At 38.5% G+C, this 20,296-nt stretch overlaps 1 protein-coding gene across 1 annotated transcript in view; it reads right to left on the bottom strand.

The window, feature by feature from the left end:
- Positions 1 to 20,296, bottom strand: part of uggt1 (UDP-glucose glycoprotein glucosyltransferase 1) — a 30,414-nt gene continuing 10,118 nt past the window's right edge. Inside the window, exons 12-40 of the mRNA XM_062439972.1 lie at positions 19,705 to 19,796; positions 17,961 to 18,111; positions 17,331 to 17,450; positions 17,157 to 17,242; positions 16,324 to 16,459; positions 16,055 to 16,186; positions 14,878 to 15,042; positions 13,083 to 13,203; positions 12,107 to 12,205; positions 11,259 to 11,353; positions 10,651 to 10,857; positions 10,411 to 10,542; positions 10,136 to 10,266; positions 9,959 to 10,054; positions 9,530 to 9,632; positions 9,324 to 9,403; positions 8,318 to 8,507; positions 7,716 to 7,874; positions 7,509 to 7,594; positions 7,264 to 7,348; positions 5,747 to 5,835; positions 5,527 to 5,628; positions 5,291 to 5,375; positions 4,477 to 4,659; positions 4,166 to 4,326; positions 3,915 to 4,029; positions 3,352 to 3,468; positions 2,026 to 2,176; positions 1 to 1,327 (exon numbers count right to left, since the gene is read on the bottom strand). Of these exons, the coding sequence (XP_062295956.1) occupies positions 1,308 to 1,327; positions 2,026 to 2,176; positions 3,352 to 3,468; positions 3,915 to 4,029; positions 4,166 to 4,326; positions 4,477 to 4,659; positions 5,291 to 5,375; positions 5,527 to 5,628; positions 5,747 to 5,835; positions 7,264 to 7,348; positions 7,509 to 7,594; positions 7,716 to 7,874; positions 8,318 to 8,507; positions 9,324 to 9,403; positions 9,530 to 9,632; positions 9,959 to 10,054; positions 10,136 to 10,266; positions 10,411 to 10,542; positions 10,651 to 10,857; positions 11,259 to 11,353; positions 12,107 to 12,205; positions 13,083 to 13,203; positions 14,878 to 15,042; positions 16,055 to 16,186; positions 16,324 to 16,459; positions 17,157 to 17,242; positions 17,331 to 17,450; positions 17,961 to 18,111; positions 19,705 to 19,796 (3,489 nt within the window). The 3' untranslated portion in view covers positions 1 to 1,307. The remainder of the gene's footprint in view (positions 1,328 to 2,025; positions 2,177 to 3,351; positions 3,469 to 3,914; positions 4,030 to 4,165; positions 4,327 to 4,476; positions 4,660 to 5,290; positions 5,376 to 5,526; positions 5,629 to 5,746; positions 5,836 to 7,263; positions 7,349 to 7,508; positions 7,595 to 7,715; positions 7,875 to 8,317; positions 8,508 to 9,323; positions 9,404 to 9,529; positions 9,633 to 9,958; positions 10,055 to 10,135; positions 10,267 to 10,410; positions 10,543 to 10,650; positions 10,858 to 11,258; positions 11,354 to 12,106; positions 12,206 to 13,082; positions 13,204 to 14,877; positions 15,043 to 16,054; positions 16,187 to 16,323; positions 16,460 to 17,156; positions 17,243 to 17,330; positions 17,451 to 17,960; positions 18,112 to 19,704; positions 19,797 to 20,296) is intronic.

The raw sequence follows: 20,296 nt of genomic DNA on the forward strand, positions 1-20,296 counted from the left end.
TTTTATTGTTGGGGAATTTTATTTAACAAAATTTCTGACAGCCAAAACAGAGAATGATCATAAGTCCATGATTATTGAAGTACTCCAAAAGTACAGAAATCAAATATTTTTCAGCCAAGCTCGGACATCATGGCTTCTTTTCCCTTACAGTACCACATAACTCAAAACCCACCTGTCCCCCTCTCTCCTGATCCGTACTTAACGCTGCAACCCACACAAGCTCCAAACATCTTTCCCTGAGAGTCACAGTGACATTAATAATCCACGAAAAAGCTGGGGATCTGATCTAATCTGCTGAATTTGTTTTTCATTTTCATTTGATGAATGTAAACATCATTAACTGTGTTCCTGCTCTTTTATAAATTCCACAAACGTTCCCTTAAAGTCTTGTTTAGTTAAGGTTTATGAGTGGAGGTTTGTGGACCACTCTACTAAAATATGTACTTTATTTTCATGATTTACTTTGCATTTTTGAAACGTCTCAAGAGGGGCAGGGATTATAAAAGTCTGACATCCAAATTAATATTTCCCAGTAAAAAGTCATAAAAATGAACAAAATAACCTATTAAATTGTTTGTTTTATAGGTTTGAATAATGTAAGATCATATTTCACTTCATTTAACATAAGTTTGATAATTTTCTCTGTGATATTAATTTGACATGAAAGGAGGGAAAAAATGTTGACTTGAAACATATCACTGAGCTCTGGTTTCAAGGCCTGAAAATGTGGATATTATTCCTAAATTTCAAGACCGATGTGGGAACTGTGTGCAAAATGTATAATTGTATAAACATGTCAACCTGCACACTTTGACAAACTAGAGGACGGCCGACCAGCTTTAAAATGACCGTGACTGGAAAACCTTCCCACCGCCAGATGTTTGATTTTTGTGTCGTTTTAACTAGCAGTGAGATTTTCTCCTCCCTTTGTGCTTCAACCACAGCCAGAACCAGAATCCCAATCAGTACAAAAACCTACACAGACTGACATCTATTACAGGGAAATTACTGAAAGAAAATATTATTTATTTTCATGATTCACAAAATACATTCTCACCGCTTGCACACACACGCACACGCACACACACGCACACGCACACACAAACATACACAAAAACCTGTTAAACCTGACCACGATAACTCCCCTTCACACTTTATAAAAAGAACAGAAACAGAACAATATTTAAACCGTTTTGCAGTGGTGTGTGGTCAGTCAGCAGTCCCCGAGGCAGGAGAGGAGCCTCTTAATGAAGAAGACTCTTTAAACAGAGTCCAGTTCATCGTCTCATCACATCAACGCGGGATCCTCACAACTCTGTGTGGGAGTCTGAAAGAGAGACAAAGAAGAAACGTTCAATGAAGTGATTGATGCGTTTTAAATCAGAGTCGGGCTGAGTGACACAGCCGGGCTGGCTTGGGGTCGATTCACGATTTTCATCAATTTTTGAGTGTCCTGGCAAAATGCACAGACTGAAACATGAGGGTTTTTTTCGGGACAATTGTACATGAATAATAAAACAGCTGCATCACCTGAAAAAAGCTGACATCATTAAACATGCAGTGCGGAACTTTTACATAGAAAATAAACGTGGGTTTGATTCGAGACCTCTCCGAATGAGTTCACACGGTGCTGATTAAGCCTGTCAGTGCCTGATAAATCTCTCTGTATTTCACAGTACACACAGCTTTTAATCAGGTGTCAGGTGTGATATTCCGACGCTGGCTGGATGAATCATATTGTACAGACGTGGGCAGAGCACTACAGAACAGCTAACTTCCTGTTAGCTCTGTGCTAACTTGAATGGGGGTAAAATAATGTTAACATATCAAATGGATCAAATATTGATAGTGAAACAAGTCATTTTGTGGTGTTGTAAGACGCTCAAAACTATTTTTGGTCACTAAAAGAGACTCCTTTAAAACGACAGTCATGTGATAAACTGTTAATATAAAATAAAGATTGGTGCAGCTTTAAGGAACACGCTGTTTCTGCTTATGCACCTCTTAAATGTGTCTTGTGATTACCTGTGCCTTGCTGCTGTGCTGTAGGGATTCGTGTTGCTCCCTTCTGCATTCTGGTCTGCAGACGTTTGATCTCCTGGTCGTAGTCGGTCCATTCTGCCACGATCCTCACCGCAGCATGCAGCTTGGGCTCCTTGGTCATCGGGTTGTTACACTGAGATAATGATGGGAAACAGGGAAGAAAATGGTAAGAAATAACATGGGCACAGGCAGTGTAAAAAAAAAAATCATTGTTTCTTTTCAATTATCTGGTTTGGTGACAAGAACAGGCTGCATCACAGTGTAAGTGGCTACTTGAGATAACTCAGGTTTAAACTTTGTGATCTGTCTCACATTTTTCACAAGGGAGAAATTTCAAAGGCTCAAGTCTTTCAGAATGTCCTCTCCGTACTCTGTATGGAGAGTTTGAGCTTTTCCCCTCAGGACAGAGATTCAGATCTTCAAAGATCAGGTCTAACAGGCTGAGAAATAATTTTGTCTCTTATAAAACTGGTGGGGAACAATGTTGATGTTTTAAATCACTGCTGACTGGGCTGGATGTACTTTATATCTAGTGTTCACACTTGATGTACATTGTTTTACATGCACTTGTGTGATCAGTTGTAGTTTTTGTTTTACATACTTTATGGTATATTTGGCATATTTTGTTATGTTTCATGTATCTTGTGACATCAGGGTCATCACAATTAAAGTTAATCATTTTTAACTTAAAAAATACCACTGAGTGAAAATGGTTTTAACTCACAAATCCTGAATGTGACCACAGCTCCACCTTTCTCTGGACAGAGACACTGCTCTTTACTAGCAATTAATCTGATGTTTTGATTTTTTACTTACTTACTATACTGAGAAATGACTGTGTCAAATTTGGCAAATGACATTGTAAATGTAAAGAGGTTACAGTTAGGGAGAGGGGATAATCGTCAATGGTTTTTAGTAAACTTTACCAAGACTAACACTATATCAGATTATCAGACTCTTTGTGAAGCCTCCATGACACAGATTTTGAGCTCATGGGATTAGTTTCCATCTTAGGGTTTGTTATTTTTACACGTGAATCACTTCAATGTTCCAGTAAATGATTCATATAATAACACAACGTCTATCAATGATTTCCTCACAGTCAGCCTGTCTGCCCTCTAGTGGCCATTCAGCATTATGACGGTCTTTAGAAAACTCCTTCACTCCTCACTTCAACACTGCTGATCTGTGCAAAGTCTGAGTGATTTGTTTTTTTCCCCCCCAGATATAATTTGATGTCTACACACGCACACACATGCACACACACAAACGCACACACACGAACACACACACGCAGACTGTTGTTACCAAGTCTATCGTCTTGGCGCTCTTCTTGGTGCTGTCGTCACACCAGGTCTCACACCACAGCCACTCCTGAGGCAGAGACTTGATGGGCACCTGGTGGATCATGTTGTTGGGTAGATCCTAAAAACAAACAAACAGGTTTTTACAGAACAGAACTTCATGGAAACAGCTGTAGTTCCCTCTTTCTTCAGTCACACCCATCACACATTTTGCCAAAACTTTAGTTCATTTTAGTCAGAATTTGCTTCCGTGCTGCGGCTACAACAAATCCTCACGTCTCTGATGTTGGCACTTTCTTGATCAAACATCAATATTGTCACTTTGAGAAATAAATAAATAAAAAGCAGTAAAAAGTTCATCATGCACTGAAATATGATGGAAACCAGTGGCTGGCTGAGATGTATTAATACAATGTAATAGCATAGGCTTTAAAAATGGTTGTCAGTAATATTAAGTATATGTAATTTGTATAATAGCCTAAAAACAAAATCAAATCAAATCAAAATGTACATTAAAAGATAGATAGAAATGCATGTAGCCCATGATAAAAGTGGACAGTCACAGACCTGGTCCAGGTTGGACAGGCTGTTGGGGTCTTGGCTGAGCCCCTGGTACTGTCCTCTGAGTCGGTCTCCTGCTGCTATTTTCCTGAACTTCTTCAGGTCGACCACATACAAGGCGCTACAGAGGATACATGACAGAAACACATGAAATATGCATGAAAGATAAAGTAAAAGTGTGTCTGTGTGTGCGAGGCTGTTTGAAGGTGACACACATGCTTTCATTCATGTCTTGAGGGCTACGAGAGTCTGCATACCTGATGTGGTACTTGCGTCCAGCGAGGTGACTCGCCCAGTAGCCGGACTTCCAGAAGCGGTAGCCGTCCATCTCCCTCCGGCTCTCGCAGAATGGAGTGTAACCATACGGAGCTCCTTCCAAGTCGAAGTCACGCAGCTCCTTTAGGTCTGTACGCACAATCTAAAGGAGAGGAAGTCGAGATATAACATGTATTTTTTTTGTCAGGGTAGCAACTAACACTTTCTTGCTTAAGGTGTCCAACACAGTCCAAAACCTGAGATATTTATATCATCATATCAAGTTAGTGTAAATGATAGTTTGTGTTTGCACCTGGTCAGCGTCCACAAACAGGATCTTGTCCACAGCGAGGGGGAACAGCACGTCCAGGAAAAGGATCTTGTAGCCCCAGATGATCCTCTGCTTCTCTGTCTGTTGGTGTAACCAGCGAGGCCACTTATACTGGACCAACTCATACTGGAAACCGTATTCCTTTGCCATGTGGGGGATGAACTCCTGAGAGAGGATCACACACAAAACAGGCCTGTCAGTGTGTGAACTAGGAAGAAAGCATTTTTAATTCATGGTTTGTACTTAAGAAAAATAAAAATGGTCAGTACAATAATTTTTAATTGCCTGAAATATCAAAAACATGAAAACTCCACAGGCAGCACTAGAAAGAATACTGAACCAACTTCAACATTGCGTTATAAAACAGATGTTATCTAATAGAAACAGTGTTTAAAGAACAAAACAGGATTTACTTTGCATTTAATTAACTGCTTTGATGAACTCTGGGAATCTGGGTTAAAACAGAATTACTCATTAATTTCTTATCTTGGATTTTTACCAAAAACTAAAAACAGAAATTAAAAAAAGAACAGTCAGAAACAGATGATGAATTGAACTGCAGGCCAAGAAAAGCACTCAAGTCTCCATGTTTTAGGAGATGTTCTTCTATAACGAGACTAAAAATCTCATCCTCGCTGCTTGTTTCGCCTCGATTTTCAGGACTACCGTTTGAAGTCCACATCACACGATGGACAGCGAAAAAGCTGCAGCTGTCAGGGAAAATCTTCACATCAATGATGAGACGCCGGCTGATTTTAAAGTAGCAGCAGTGTTAAAAAGGAAAAAAAAATCCTACCTTGAAAGTTGGAGACAGGTAGTTCTTGAGGAACCAGAACTTAACGGGGGTTTTGGTGTTCTTCAGAACTGACAGCATCATAATCCTGAGGGGGAAGAAGAGCAAATAAAAATAACAATAATGATAAATGAAATCAATGAAGTCCTCATACACAGAGGAAGTAAGGATGTTACTTTTGAGGATTTCTTTGACACAGAATCACATTTTCTTCGCCTGGTCTCATGTCTGATGCTCACCTGAGGAACCTCTCGTACAGATGTCCCGAAGCCACAGAGAAGATGTTGATCACATCGTCCTTATCATGCTTTGGCTCCTCCGTCTTTCCTCCTGTGAACCCTCTGCAAGTAACACAAAATACATATTTTTTTGACGTTAGATTTTTGAAACTAAATTTAAAAAACAGCTTATTTTACTGTTTGTACATCTGAAACACAGAGACATTTGAATCACAGTTACCTGGTCAGAGATTTCCAGAATCCAGTGTCGTTTTCCTCGGTCCCGTCACTCAGCAGCTCCTCGTTAAACTTGTCTGGTTTCTTCTGGACCTGATGAACACACAATTGACAAACAAACAGTTACTACTACAATCAGAGAAATATTCTGGAAATGTCGCTCACCCAGCTGACTGGAAAGAAAGGCTGAGCAATACTCTCCCTGACTGTGGGGGAATATGCAGACCATTCCTTTTTTGAATTACTCAACTTTCATGATTAGTTGACTTATGTTACAGAATATAGTTTGACTGCTAATGCTGCAGCTTTATTGGCAAAGTATGTTTATGCACACAAGAGATATGACACAGATTTCTAGTGGCTCTCAAACTATTTAAACACACCTCCAAAACAATGTTCAGGAAGACACACATGGACATACAGCCAAGATACAGACAACAAAAATTAGAAAAAATAAACATGACTATATACATGTATAAGCAAGTAGGTGAAAAAACAGATACATACATACGGTGCATATATACAGTCTATTAATATACACAACAAATAGTTTCTGTAAATGGTTAATAAGTTTTTGCAGAAGAGTGTAAAAGTGCAAGGAAATAAATACATAATGGGTAAACCGTTAACTTTATGTATTCAGGTCTATGTACAGTATTCGACCTGCTTAAACTGAATTATTAACATGTTAAATGCAAGTATGTTAGAAATTAGACATAAAGTCAGTTTTATGCAGTGTTTGAAGTCCTTATTGTTATTGCACTGCTCAGAGAACTTCAACTACATTTGCATACAGAAATAAAAATGTAAAGCTCAGATGTGTAGCATTGGGAAAAAACCCGCAACTTTGGTGAATCATTGTGGTGATAAAGAAAAGTGACAATGGGGGCAAGAATGCTGGAAGATATAAACATATATAAATTCTGCATATACATGTATATATACAAGCTCTAAGCCACTATTTGTTTTATACTACAAAGGAAAACTAATAAGGCCAAACTGCGGAAAATCCTACACAAGGAAAATAAATTCTAGTCACTTCCATGGTCCTAGCTCACATATTTATATTTCACCTTTTAAAATTGCTTTCATTATTTTTTATTAACTCAATTTCTCATCCACTCACAAGTTGGGCAGATTTAGTCCTGAATTTCCTGCAGTCGATATGCAGCCTGTATCCTCTATCAAAGATGGTTAAACATGAGAAAGTGAAAGTGATAGAAACTGAGTGAGACTGTAGTTTTGTGGCTCGTCCATGATATGTAAATTTCTAGATGAAATGTATTTATGCATACTCATGAATTTATGCAGACACTGTATGTGTTCTGTATTACTCAAACACCGACTGGAGTCACCTCAACTCATTAAAATGTATGAGAAAGCCGACTGACGGAGGATAGTAGAAATGCTGCTGCTCACTATTTTAGATTTGAATTCATTTGTTTGGGGACAACATTTCAGTGACATCAACCAGCTGTGTTGACAGACATGCTGTCATCACTTTATCACAACCGAACTGACCTTGACTTTAATGATTCTGCTCTTGAAGTTGTTCAGCACGACTATAATGTCATCAGAGTCTGCGGGAGAGTCTGTGCCATCGTGGCTGCGACGGAAAAGAGAAAGAATAGGAAACAATTGATCAAAAAGTGTGAGTGCGTAGTCTTTATCTTATAACCAATTAGACATTTTAAATCTTTGACACAACACAGGTAATTCTCCAGATGTTCAATTTGTAGTTCCTGTGCAATCAGCTCTTTACTCACCTGTAAATCTTGTAGATATCATCAGAGCGTCCTCTCCTCAGCTTCAGGATCCAGGCACCCGGGTTCGCCTTTAGCTGGAAGTAACCCTGCAGAGAAGAACACATGAGATTTACATGTTTGGGACCAAAAAAAAAAGTGATAATGTGAATAAAAAATATGCTGTTTAACCATCTAGGAAAGCTTTTGCAGCAAGATGAGGTGATGTACCAGATTTGCCATGACGATTGTATCCATGATGACCGGCTCAGAGGCGGTTCCCAGAGTGAACTGGAGGCCACGTGGCGGCTGGCCTGAACTGACGTCAAAACAATGACCCTCCAACAAGAGGTGCTCCAATTCATACTGTGCTGCTACAATATTCTCCACCTGCAACCACAGGAGTCAAGATAAATGGTAGTTTATTTCCTGCAGCCCAAAATCACCTAAACAAACAAATCCAATCTATTCAAGAGGAAGAGGGAAAGCTCTCTTATGTTAAAAATGAATAGAAATAATCAGACTAACAACAGGATCATAATAATGTTAATGAAACTAATTCAATAAAATGGGTAAAAAAAGTAAACAATTATCAGTTTGGTTGAAGTATAAGTGGAGTCGGGTAAGTGGGAGCAGTGTTTAAACAGACTGATGATACACAATAAAACACAGACCATTACACCAGAATTAAAACATTCATTCAGAGCGCAGGACAGAGTGGGTCGATAAACCTTAAACACAAGAGTTTACTGCTGTAGGGTTTACACTTAAAATAAATATTTCACCGCTGCCGATCCCGATCGAAACCCAGACAGTCAGACAGAGTGCTGTACCTCTTCCAGGTAGATGTTGTCCAGGTCATACCGCGTGCGTACAGACTCGACCATCCAGCTCTCTGGTGTGTTGAGGTTCAGGGTGAAGAGAGGAGACTGAGGCATGTCCAGGAACTTGGCCATTGGTCCGGGAGAGAAGCTACCGTCCGCCTGGAACGTCACCTCCGGCTCCAACACGTAACGGTAAAAACTGGAGAGGGAGAACGAAGGGGAATCACTTGTTAAAGCAGCAACAAGACTTTCATTATAAGTGGAGGTGTCATCATGTTGTATCCTGGGATTTACTGGATGTCTTTATCCAATGCATCAGAAATAAGAAACATCGTTTGTGGTTTTAAACTGATTTTCATTGAAAAAACATCACATTTTCTAAAATGTAGTTTGAAAAAGCAATCTCAACACAAGGTCCACTTACTAGCTCTTAACCAGAAGTAACACCATGTGATATGGAAATAGTGGTTATTTTCATCATTGATTAATTTATTTAGTCTATAAAATGCCAGAAAATAGTGAAAATTGCCCTTCATAGTTTTCCACAGCCCAAGTTGATGTCTTCAAATGTCTTGTTTTGTACGACCAACAGTCCAAAACCAAAGACATTCAGTTTACCATGCCAAAGACTTCACATTTGAGAGGGTAGAACCAGCAAATATTTTTCATTGTTGGTTAAAAAAATGACTAAAATTATTTTTCTGTGGACTGCCTCGTTTATTAATCGACTACTCATTGCAGCTCTAGTTAAAAGCTCTGGAAAAAGCTAGTAAGACAACCTTGAATTGTATTGTCAACCTGGTTTAAATCATTTGAAAACTGATTAAATGTGCTTGTGGTGATAAGAGTTTATTAAAATAATAGAATAAAGTGAGAAAAAGAGCTGTTATTGTAAGTTGGAGTGTTTGCACTGTCAATGAAATTTCATACATAATTGTGTTTTTCAGTTTTAAAATCCCTTTTCATTCGTTTCTTTAATGTGTTCACTCTGTAGAGAAAAGCTTTATATTTTCACCTCTTCAAAGGCATATCTGACAGCTTGGACTGGCAGTTCATGAAGACCCGCAAGTTGACATTTACCAGCTGCTTCAGAACCTGTGGGTTAGAGAGCGCATTGAGGACATGTTAGAAATAAGATGTGGACGAGGTCAAAGTGAAGTGATAAAACGGAGAGATCAATAAGAGATGTTGAAGTCCAAAGAAGGACAACAATCCACCTACCAGTAGGAGAGGAGCTAGTTTCTGTGCTTCCCTGGTTACAGGATCCACCACGGCAATAACATCAAAGTACACGTCTCCTTCCTTTGGGCGGATCTTCACAGCACTGCCGAAAAATCAGAAAATCAATCATCAAGCAAAGTAAATACTGAGTTTATAAGATTTTTGGAGAATTTTACAGTTTGCAGAGAATCCAAAAAGTTAAATCAATAAAATTTGAACTACAAAATCTGAGGTCCAATGACTGAATTTGAGAACTTTTTCTATTTGCCAAGGGCAATCTAAAGTATATTATATAAAGAATGAACAATACAGCTAAAAAATCATGTCACCCTCAAGGAAAACTGTTTTGTGTTTTTAACATTCACTACACATGATTCAACAGGAATAAAGGGTGCTTTTCTAATTTATGTTGAAGTTTTAAAACTTTACCTGAAGCGGTCATCAGCAAAGCCATATTCCACCCTGGCCTCTCCTTTGGGCTGAGAGGAGAGCAGAGCGTCCACCTTCATCACCAGATCACTGGCCCTGAGAGAAATCCTGAGTTAACTCACACAATCTGAAAACTTCCTGATAATCATTTATTTAGCCTTGTTAGCATCTACATACCTGTCCTCCTCGATTCCAAACTGTTGCACTTTGCTTTTGATTCGCTCTCCAGACGTCTTCAGGACGATGCTCTCCAAAAGAAGGAAGTCATCCTGGTTAAACACCTCTTCCTCCTCCAGTGGACCAATGACCTGTAAACAGGAAACAAAAGTATTGATTGAATAGCTGCAGTGACTTGTGCGAAAACGTATATTTATACCTAGAAGTAGAAGTTATATTTGTCCATGATGAAGCCACATCTTAAGTTACAGGTTTTTATATAGATTGTGACTCACTCTTCCGTTGCTGATAACTGCTCTCTGTCCCTTCTTCAGTTTGAGCACGTCTTGGCAGTAGGCAGCGTGGGAGAGCAGGAAGTCAAATTTGGGACTCTCATATGCGCTCTTGAACAATGACACATCCATACCCTGAAGGAAAAATAGATAACTTCATGATAATAGTTGGCTAGTAATAGTTCCACTATTAATTTCCTGCAGCAGTGAGAACTCTTGTCCATAAATATGTCCTTAACTAACCCCGACAGCGAAGTCTCCGATGTTGGCTCCCTTCTCCAAGGATGTGGCTGTGTCTTCTTTAGCCATCTTGGTGATGAAGTTTTTGGCGTTGTTGGCGGACTGCGTCTGCATGGCGGACCAGATCGCCCGAGTCACACGGCTCGTCTCAGCGGACAGATCAGTTGATGGGTTGTTTATCATCCCCAGTCGTACATTGTTGCTGGTTTTCTGTTTCAGACCAGGTGTGTGTTAGGGGAGGATTTGTCAGGGGTTTGTGGGTAAAATAACAAAAGCTGATTTCACGATCTTGTGACAAAAACAAAAAAGGTTGTGATTGATCGTTAAAGCGCCTGATGTCCTTCACTCAGCCTTCTACTCTGATTAGATATTCTGTTCTTCATTTAATAATAGTCTAATTCTAGTTAATAATAGTCTCATGTTACAGTGTGAGGGAAGATAGGAATGGATATTTCCACTTTTTTGTGACAACATTCAACAAAACATTGAAATCACTCATTTGGAAGACATTATGTTATTAAACAGTTTGTTTATATCATCATAACATGATAACAGCTGAATTCAATAAAAAACAATACTGAAAGAGATGGTGCACGCAGTAGTTTATGTACCATGTGTCTGATGGCATCATAAAGGAGCTGGCTTCCTGAGGGCTTGTCAAAGTCTCCGACCACCCAGAAGGTCACAGGACGGATGTAGCCGTCATCTAACAGCCACAGAAGAAGAAAGGTTGTAAGGAGGTGACACAAAGAGGTGAACTTAAGGGGCAAGCCAGACAGGCAACATTTCCTTCAGGAAAAATAAAATTCAGTAAATGGCACAAAAAAATCTTGCACACTGTGCTGAAAGAAGCAAAAATGCCATTAAAATTCACAGTTTCAGATGCTGGCTCTGTATCTTAGCCTTTAAAGTTTATTCATCTGATCAAAACCTTGAACATCTTATTCTCCATGCAGCTACAACAAACTGTGAATTAACTAACATGCTCTTAGTGTTTGGTAAGCAGTTATGTTCACACATTTTTTTTTAAGTTCTTCAGACCCAAACACACAATCATCACATGCGTAATTAGTCATTTGTGTCCTCTGAGAAATGCAGTGCAGATGGAAGAATGGTGGTGGATTTACAAACACGTCTAAACGCTGCCAGAAATGTAGTTTACAGAAAAAAAAGAGCAAGTGAGAAGGAGAGGGAATAATGCGGAGGAAAAGGGTGATTACCATGCCTGTTGGTGGTGGTCATCCCTGATGCAGGGGAAGTGTTAAAACACATGAATAAGAGGAAGAGGAGAAGAAGGAGGAGGAGGAGGAGAGGACAGAAGGACAGAGAGGAGAATATACGAGGAGAGAATTTAGGCTTGAAGGTGACTAAATATTTTTCCAGAAACACTGAAAAACTCCTCAAGCACTCTCTTGCATTCAGTGATTTGCTTTTTATATGATCCACTGCATACAGTTACCTTTCTTAGTCATGTAGTTCATGCTGTTGGCCACAGCAGTGCTCTTCTCCTTGGTGTCCAGACTCGAGAAGCGAGCATAATCATCTATAAAGTGGTTGTCTGCAAATAGAGAGAAAAAAACTGAACTGGAGCTCATGCACCACAGATGATAATTTGTAGTCTGCTTAGATGCATCAGTGTGAGGGGTGTAAGTCAGAACTACTGTTTGTATCTGTTTATGTCAGGAAAATATCTGGATTTGGATTTGTGGGCTTGGCCTAGAGAAGTAGTTAGAATTAGCCTTGATTTTTTTATTTTCTTTGACAAATGTTTTTTCTACTGCAATTTATTCTCCTCATAAATACATGTTCCAGTTTAGTCTTCCACAAAATATTTAGTAAATCTTATAACATTCAAGCTTATAACTACATTAATAATAAAACATGATTCAGATTTGAACTCCACCTTCGAAAAAGTAACTCTTAACTCAATCGAAATACAGTAAAAGCTGTGCAGCTCTTAATGGAGCAGGTACAAATTAACAGTAGAAATATAACAGGAGGTTTTAAAAGTATGAGTCAGAATGGCTTGTTTACATAATCAGAGGAGGTCTACATGAATATAAAGTTGAGGTTTTAAAAAAGCTTATTATTGGATCAGACTGCATTACCTGGGGACGCAGTGAGAGGAGGTCCACATCAAAAATCTGAAAAGCTCTCTAACCTTGTTGTATGCACGTTTGAGACAGTCCCTAACATCAGCTCATTAGTTTCTTTTACTGCCTTCAAGGTGTGAGGCCTAAATATCACATTATGAGGTAAAAATAACACCTGCATAACATCAGTCATCTTTATCATGCATCGTGCAACTAGTTGTTTAGGATGAACCTTACTGAATGTCTCAATATTGAACTGAAAACCACCTTTAGCATACATAATGTATAATATGTTCACATCTGAATGATTCATATTTGTTCACATGCCTAATGTGTACTCACTGGTATCAGACAGGTCGAGGTATGTTCTGCTGGTGGACAGCACCCTGGGGTTGATGCGAGGAACGACACTGGGCTGGTTCATGATGTAGTCCACAACGTCGTGATCTGTAGCAAGCTCGCCCTACAGGAAACATTTGCAAAGAATGTTCTTCACTGTTCCTGCAGACCCAACAGTGACGCCGGAGGTACCTGGCTGCATGCTTTTCATCCACGTAGTCAATTAAGAAAGCCCTCTCAAGTGTTAAAGACTTTCCCATTGCAATTACTGATTATGTATCGACAGAGAAATTTGGATTTAACATAACGAGGAACAGAACTAGAGTTATGACTAACACCATGTTCATTACTAGGACTGCTAAAGCAACCAAACGAGACAACACTGACTGCACTGAAAGGCCTCAGAAAAACATTCAGTTGTTTCAATGAACCAATCAAAGATTTGGCTCCTCGGAGTACTGGCATGACATAAAATAGAAGAGAGCAGCAGATGGCGGATGCTCACAAAGATCCATCTGAAAAGACAAAATCCAGCCTACAAGAAAATGTATTCTACAACTACAAGTTTATAGTATAATCAACAACTCTGTTTCATAACACTAACTTTTGATGTTATGACAGAGATGATATGTAGACCTCTCTGTCTCATTTCTGTTGAATCTCAAATTTATTTCAGTTAAATTATGTTTCATAGCAGCAGCACCAACCTAAAACAAAAACATTCAACACTACACAAATGTTTTCAGCCTTGGTGTCATCGCTTTGTCAGCAAAGTCACAGTTTTATTGTCACTGAATATGTAACTAAAGCCTGACGACAAATCAGATGATTCAATGGATTCAGAAAATACTCCCTTCACTTTTTGCACATTTTGTTCTTGAGATTTCAGTTTTTGATTTTTAATACATTTGCACATCTTCACTTTTTCTATGATGGGTAAAGATTTGTCAAGTTGATTTAGAAACAGTGTTTCAACTGTAAAATATTCAGCTCTGTACTTAACTTAAAAACTGTTTTTTAATTACTAAATTTAAGGATTCCTTTTTTTAAATGTTTGTTTATGCCAAGTGTAAAACAAATATCAGCTGATATATAATTGTCAGAAATTTTAAACCTCTAAAATAAAGATCTTGGTACCTGCCTCACAAATCAAGCGTTTTTTGGGATATGCTGTGTGTAATTTGTCACCTTAAATCATATTTGATGGCATTAACAATGTGTGTTGTCTTTTTTTCCTAATAAGAATGATTAGATATGTGCGTATGAGCACGTCTCACTGCATTACATTATTCAAAATGAACTGAATAGTCTTCAAAATGGTGTCACACAGACATGCAGAAAGTAGATATTTTTTGCTGCTAACTCATCTGCAATGAAAATTGATTTTGTGCTGAAGATGAATATAAGGCAACAGAACGTTAGCCATCAAATACATGTCTTTATTGACTTTTTTTTATTACATTACACTTAATTATGACGACACCGATAATGAAATCCCACTTTAACTCACTGCTGCAATGATGCCAGAGACTGTATATCAAAGTCTATGTTTGTATTTGTGTGTGTGTACTTGTGTGGCCTGTCATAGGCTACTTTTGGGGACAAATTTTAGACTTAGTTGGGGATGGCTTGTCGAATTGGGGATAAAAGACATGTCCCTAAATGGGAAAAAGCTGATTTTTGGGTCAGTTGTTGGGATTAGAGTAAGGGTAAAGTTTCAAGGAAATAAATGAAAGTCTATGTGATGTCCCCAAAAGTGACCATGGCCTGAGCTGTGTGTGTGTAGGCACTAACTGACCAGGTAGACGGCTCTCTGGTAGAAGGAGGTGGTCTCTAGGATCTTTTGCATGGTGACGGTCTCCAGTTCGTCTGGGTCCAGGTGTTCACGTGGGTAAGGTACACCATTGTACATGACCACAGGCAACGGACCCACCCCTGTCTGCTCGTAGTATGCCCGTCCTTCCTGAAAAGAAGATTTAAAAAAAGACTTAAGTAGAGAATAGAGATCTATTTATATTTTAACATCTCAAAAACCTATGTAGAGTAAGGACTTGTGTCAGCGCATACTCTTATTACATATCCAAAAGTAAACTTCTTAGGCTTTTGAGACAACTTGTCTCAAATGCAGATATTATGAACACATAAGGGCTGCAATTAACAATTTTCTCTATTAATTAATTGTTTGGTAAAGAAAATGTGAAAAAAATTGTTTAAAAAAAAGAAGAAAACGCTGACTAACTGTCTAAACCCCAAAAATATTCAGTTTACTGAGAACAGCATTAAATCCTCGCATTTGAGAATCTGAAACCAGTCATTTTTGGCGTTTTTGGTAAAAAAAAAAAAAAAAAAAGATTGACTAATTATTAATCAACAACAGATAATGGATCTAATTGTTGCAGCTCAAGGACACATTACACTTGTTCTCAAGACTCTGTGCTGGTTATCAGTAAATCAGATTTAGCACTTTAAAATACTGAGACTTCAAGAAATAACTGGGTTCAAATTATATTTCTGATTAATTTTCACCACATGAACATTCAGTCATTCCTGGAGTCAAAAAAAGAAATTCAGCATATTCAAGCAAAGTGACTAAGCTACACAAACTTGGAACAACCTCAATCATTTACTGACCACGTTTATATCTTAACTTAAAACTTTCTTCACTGCTACCTAAATGTTTAAATGCTTTCCTCCACTTTGGTTATATACTTTTTGCTCTCATCTAAATATTTAGATGTTAGGATTTTTCAGTAGTAGATGCTCCTTACCTTTTCATCTGCTTTGATTGTATTACATATTCATGCAATTTGTAAAGCACTTTAAATTGGCAGTGTGTCTGAAATATCCCAGATAAAGCAAATAAATTCTTGCTTTTACATCAGTCTAAAAAACAGGACTTTGATTTGATTTGACTGCTAATATCAAAAAAATCACGGCAGCATTTGGCACAGTGACACACACTCAGCCCATCTCACCTTCCTGTTGCTGTCGTAGCTGGAGTCGGCTCCCAGGACGCTGCTGACCTCCACGTAGGGGAACCTCTTCTCCAGCACTTTGACTACATCCCCAACACTCAGCTTACCACCAATGGGCACACGGTTAAACATCTAGAGGAAGGAGAAGGGGACGGAAAGGATTTTTTTTTTTTTAATTAGACAACCATCAAGACTATCCATCTTGTAAATGCTGTTCTCATTAGGAGTCTTTAGAGGAACCAGGTCTTCATCACACTCGGTCGACTCACCGAGATGACGGCTTCAAAAGCGCTCTGGCTGTCCACCTCATCACTGATGTAGTTGTAGGCTCGGACCAGTGCCACGCCCGCATCCTGCATACCGTCTATGTCATCTTCATCTGACACCACAAACACCAACCCAATCCTAAAACACAAACAGACTACATAAGTTTCTTCAGTGGATTCTTGTATGCATATCGGTCAGTTAAAATGCAGCGTGTGTGCTGTCTGCTTCATCAGTATTCAAACAAACTGACCATCCCAAGATGCCACATGCAGGGAGGTATCAAAGGTCTCCCAGACCTTGCCTGACTGAACTCTTAAATTAAAATGGATTTTAAATAAACATCGCAAATGCATCCCTGCAACATCTTTTTTTGAAACTTCTGTGGGGGAATATTAAAACATATTATCCCCACATTGATCGGAAAATAATATCCAACATATACAGAATCTAAAAAAACTAAATCCAGGAAGTCTTACTAGATATTTATCCTTAAGCTGTGCAGACAACCATGGAGAAAAAGAAAAGAAAAAAAAAACTAAGGTGCCCCATCTTCAGGTGAAATGATATAGTGAATTTATTCTTAGAGCAAAAGCAATCAAGCAGACCAACGCGTATCGACTCTTCATCAGGGTCTGACAAACACATAATCAGTCTGAATTATATACCAGCCATGGGTGGCACTTAAAGACAAATATCTAGCAAGAGTTCCTGAATTTAGTTTTTTTGTACTTTTACCTGCCTAAACAGCACCTGTTGTGTGGGCGCTTCTTCCTCCTGTTATATACAGAATGTATTTTTACAACTAACTAAAATATACACAGTCCTAAACACAAACCTGAGCGGGATGTTGTTCGAGTAAAACATTTCTGCAACGCTCAGGAGCTCAGCAGCGTTTTCCTGGATTGGATCCAGAATCATCACCTTCAACACACAAACACGCACAGATATTTTTAACAAGGATTCAGATATTAGGATTCACAAATGGTTGAATAATCAGGCAGGGGCATACCAGATTGTGGAAGTTCTTGCGGATCTGCCTGATGACTCCAGGGAAGGTCGGTCTGAGCAGCTCCTGCACATTATAGGGCCACGAGCTGTACCTGTGGTCTGTTTCCAAGTTGTTAATCCACTAAACAATGAAAAGGAAATGGTTGAAAGGAGATATAAATAAATGGTTACCTAGCCGCAAACAAAGCTGCTATTTATTTATCAGTGCAAATAAGAACCTATATTCAACTGCTGGGGACTAAAGTAATTTAGTAAGGTATTATTATGCGTTTGCAGCAAACTTTAAAAGACATTATCAGTCTGAAAATGTAATGTCATACAACTTAAACTTGACCTCATCCCTGACCGCAGCTGTCATTTGAGCTCCCAGCTGTCATGGAAAACACATTTGGAGGCTTGAAATGCTTTGTTGCACATTACAAATCTTTCCAAGAACAACTTGTCTTTCCATTTTGGAACATTTTTTCATTTCCCAAGACATTTCCATGTCTGGAAAGTTGTATTTCTAAGGACATGTGGGAACCATGAATTGATCAAACATAAGTAACTCGAACTGTTTGCATTTTCTGTTCCAAGCAGCTGCACTTTGAGGCTTTGATTGCATGTTGACATACAGTATATAATTTCTTACACTGATGGCTGGGTTGCGGATATCGACGGCATAATCAGAGTCAGAGGGCTGGACGTTGAGCTTCAGGATGTCGTGAATGTAGGGCGTCTCGATGTGAAGAGAGCGCAGACCCTCCATCACCCGGGCCTCACTGCGCAGCACTTCAAACACGCTGCAGGTAACAAAAGGACAGAGGTGAGTCAGAGTGTGTACGTCGGTGTAATAATGAGCATTAAAGTTGCTCTGTAAGACAGATTTATAGCTAGAGCTTTCATTTTTTATTAATAAACAGGGTGTATGTGTTTATTTTGAATATTTAAATTTAAAACAAAAATACACAAATCTGGATGCAACTCAGATTTTAAACATACAATTTGAAACATTTCAAATATAACATTTTTCTTTACTAATCATTTCTTAAATGTGAGGATTTGCAGCTTTTCTGTCTTATTTTCTTAGAAAATTAACAATTTTTTGTTAGATTCCAAAACTTCTAATGGGTATGTTTATCAATTATTTTGACTTTTCACAGACATTGACCACTAATCTGCATTAATCTAAAAATAATTGACAAATTAATCGACAATGAAAATAAACATTAGCTGCAGTCCAACACCATTTACTGCTTTATTATTTTTCCTGATACATAATTAGCTCATTTGCATTTTCTCCCATCTTTCTGAGACAGGCAGGTTGCAAGATGACCTTGTTTACTGTAAACTATATGTGTTCTTCTTGTAGTAAGGAAACACTACAGCTTCTGGTTGCATGGGGGAATCAAATCAAGGTTGTAATTACTTCTATTTTTTATTTATTTTTAAATTCAGGTTGAAAAGACATCTGTTCTCTGCATGCTATGGACTCTAGTTTCACTGACTGGGAAATCAGCAGCTAATTCCTTCTGTGACAATTAGACTCCAGCAATTCTGTTCTGTTGTTATATGAACTTAATTTTGAATTTCATAACCTGAATCCTGTTGCTATATTAACATTATTATCTGTATGTTTGGATGAGTTAAAATTATGTTGAAATTGGATGGCTTCAATTAAATAAATGTTTGTATTTTTAGGTGGAAATCTGTAAAAACCTATATAAAGTGTATATACCTGTGTTTAATTATGGACTGTCAGTGTGTTTGCAAGCATGTAAATGTGTGTTTAGAGTAAGAATTTGTAAACAAATGTATTAATAAATCATAGAATGTGAGTGTATCGCCATGAAAAGGTCATAGAATTTAAAGGACCAATGTGAAGGATTAGTGGCATCTAGTGTTGAAATTGCAAATTGCAACTAACTGAATACCCTTCCCCTCTACCTTCCCTTTAAGAGTGTAGAGAACCAACAGTGGCCACGAACAACCATCTCTAGAGAATTATTTGGTTTGTCTTTTCTGGGCTACTGTAGAGATTTAGTGGGCTTCATGGAAGGAGATCCACTCCCCATGTAGGGCCCATTCTCAGATAACAAAAACACAATGCGTTTTCATTTCAGGTGATTACACACTAATGGAAATATGCTTATGAATCTTACATCCCATTTCTGCCAATAGATAGACAAACCTTTCGCACTGGTCCTTTAAATGTGACTAAATATAATTAGTTGTATTATTATAAATGTTATATGTTGACATAGACAAAAAAAAATTAGCAACTTGGAAAAAGAATAAAAGATGTTACACAGTTTATTAACTGGTTGATAATACATACATACATACATACATACATACATATATATTCACATTTGGCTATGATTGTGTATGTGTACCTGAAGATGTCTTGTGAGTCCAGATCTATATGCAGCCCATTGATGAACAGTGCTGAATCCCCAGGCTGCAGCCCAAGGGTTCCTTTGAAAAACTATGAAGAGAGAAGCGTCAATACAACTAAATGTCCCCCTCACATCGAAACCTGAAACTCCCCATTCAACTCCAGCTGAGCAGATTGCCACGCTGTGTAGCACATCACGTCAAAGCCGGACATTGCGTAGTCAATTAGATTGTAAAACTAGAGGCAACAGTCAACCCAAATTGTAACGAAGCACGTCGAAAGCTCCAAACAAGCACTGACAGCTCTGTTTTTCAGTCTGTTTAGAGCAATCAAACCCCAAACTAAACAAATCTAATTATTAGAGAAAGGGTGTAGATGTGTGTGTGCGCGTGCTTGGCCGTGAGAAAATGTGTGAGTGTTTGTGCGTCTGCACAGTCAAAGGAAAGCTCAAAGTCGTTCTGGCGCAGTCAAATCTCATTACAGAAAGACAAAGACATCAGATTAATCATACTCCAGACACTGCAATTACAACTAGACATGATTAACACAAATACTGTTCATCCCACTTAAACAGCATGTGTGTGTGTGAG

The sequence above is a fragment of the Scomber scombrus genome, chromosome 19 (genome assembly GCF_963691925.1).
Source record: "Scomber scombrus chromosome 19, fScoSco1.1, whole genome shotgun sequence".
NCBI lineage: Eukaryota > Metazoa > Chordata > Actinopteri > Scombriformes > Scombridae > Scomber > Scomber scombrus.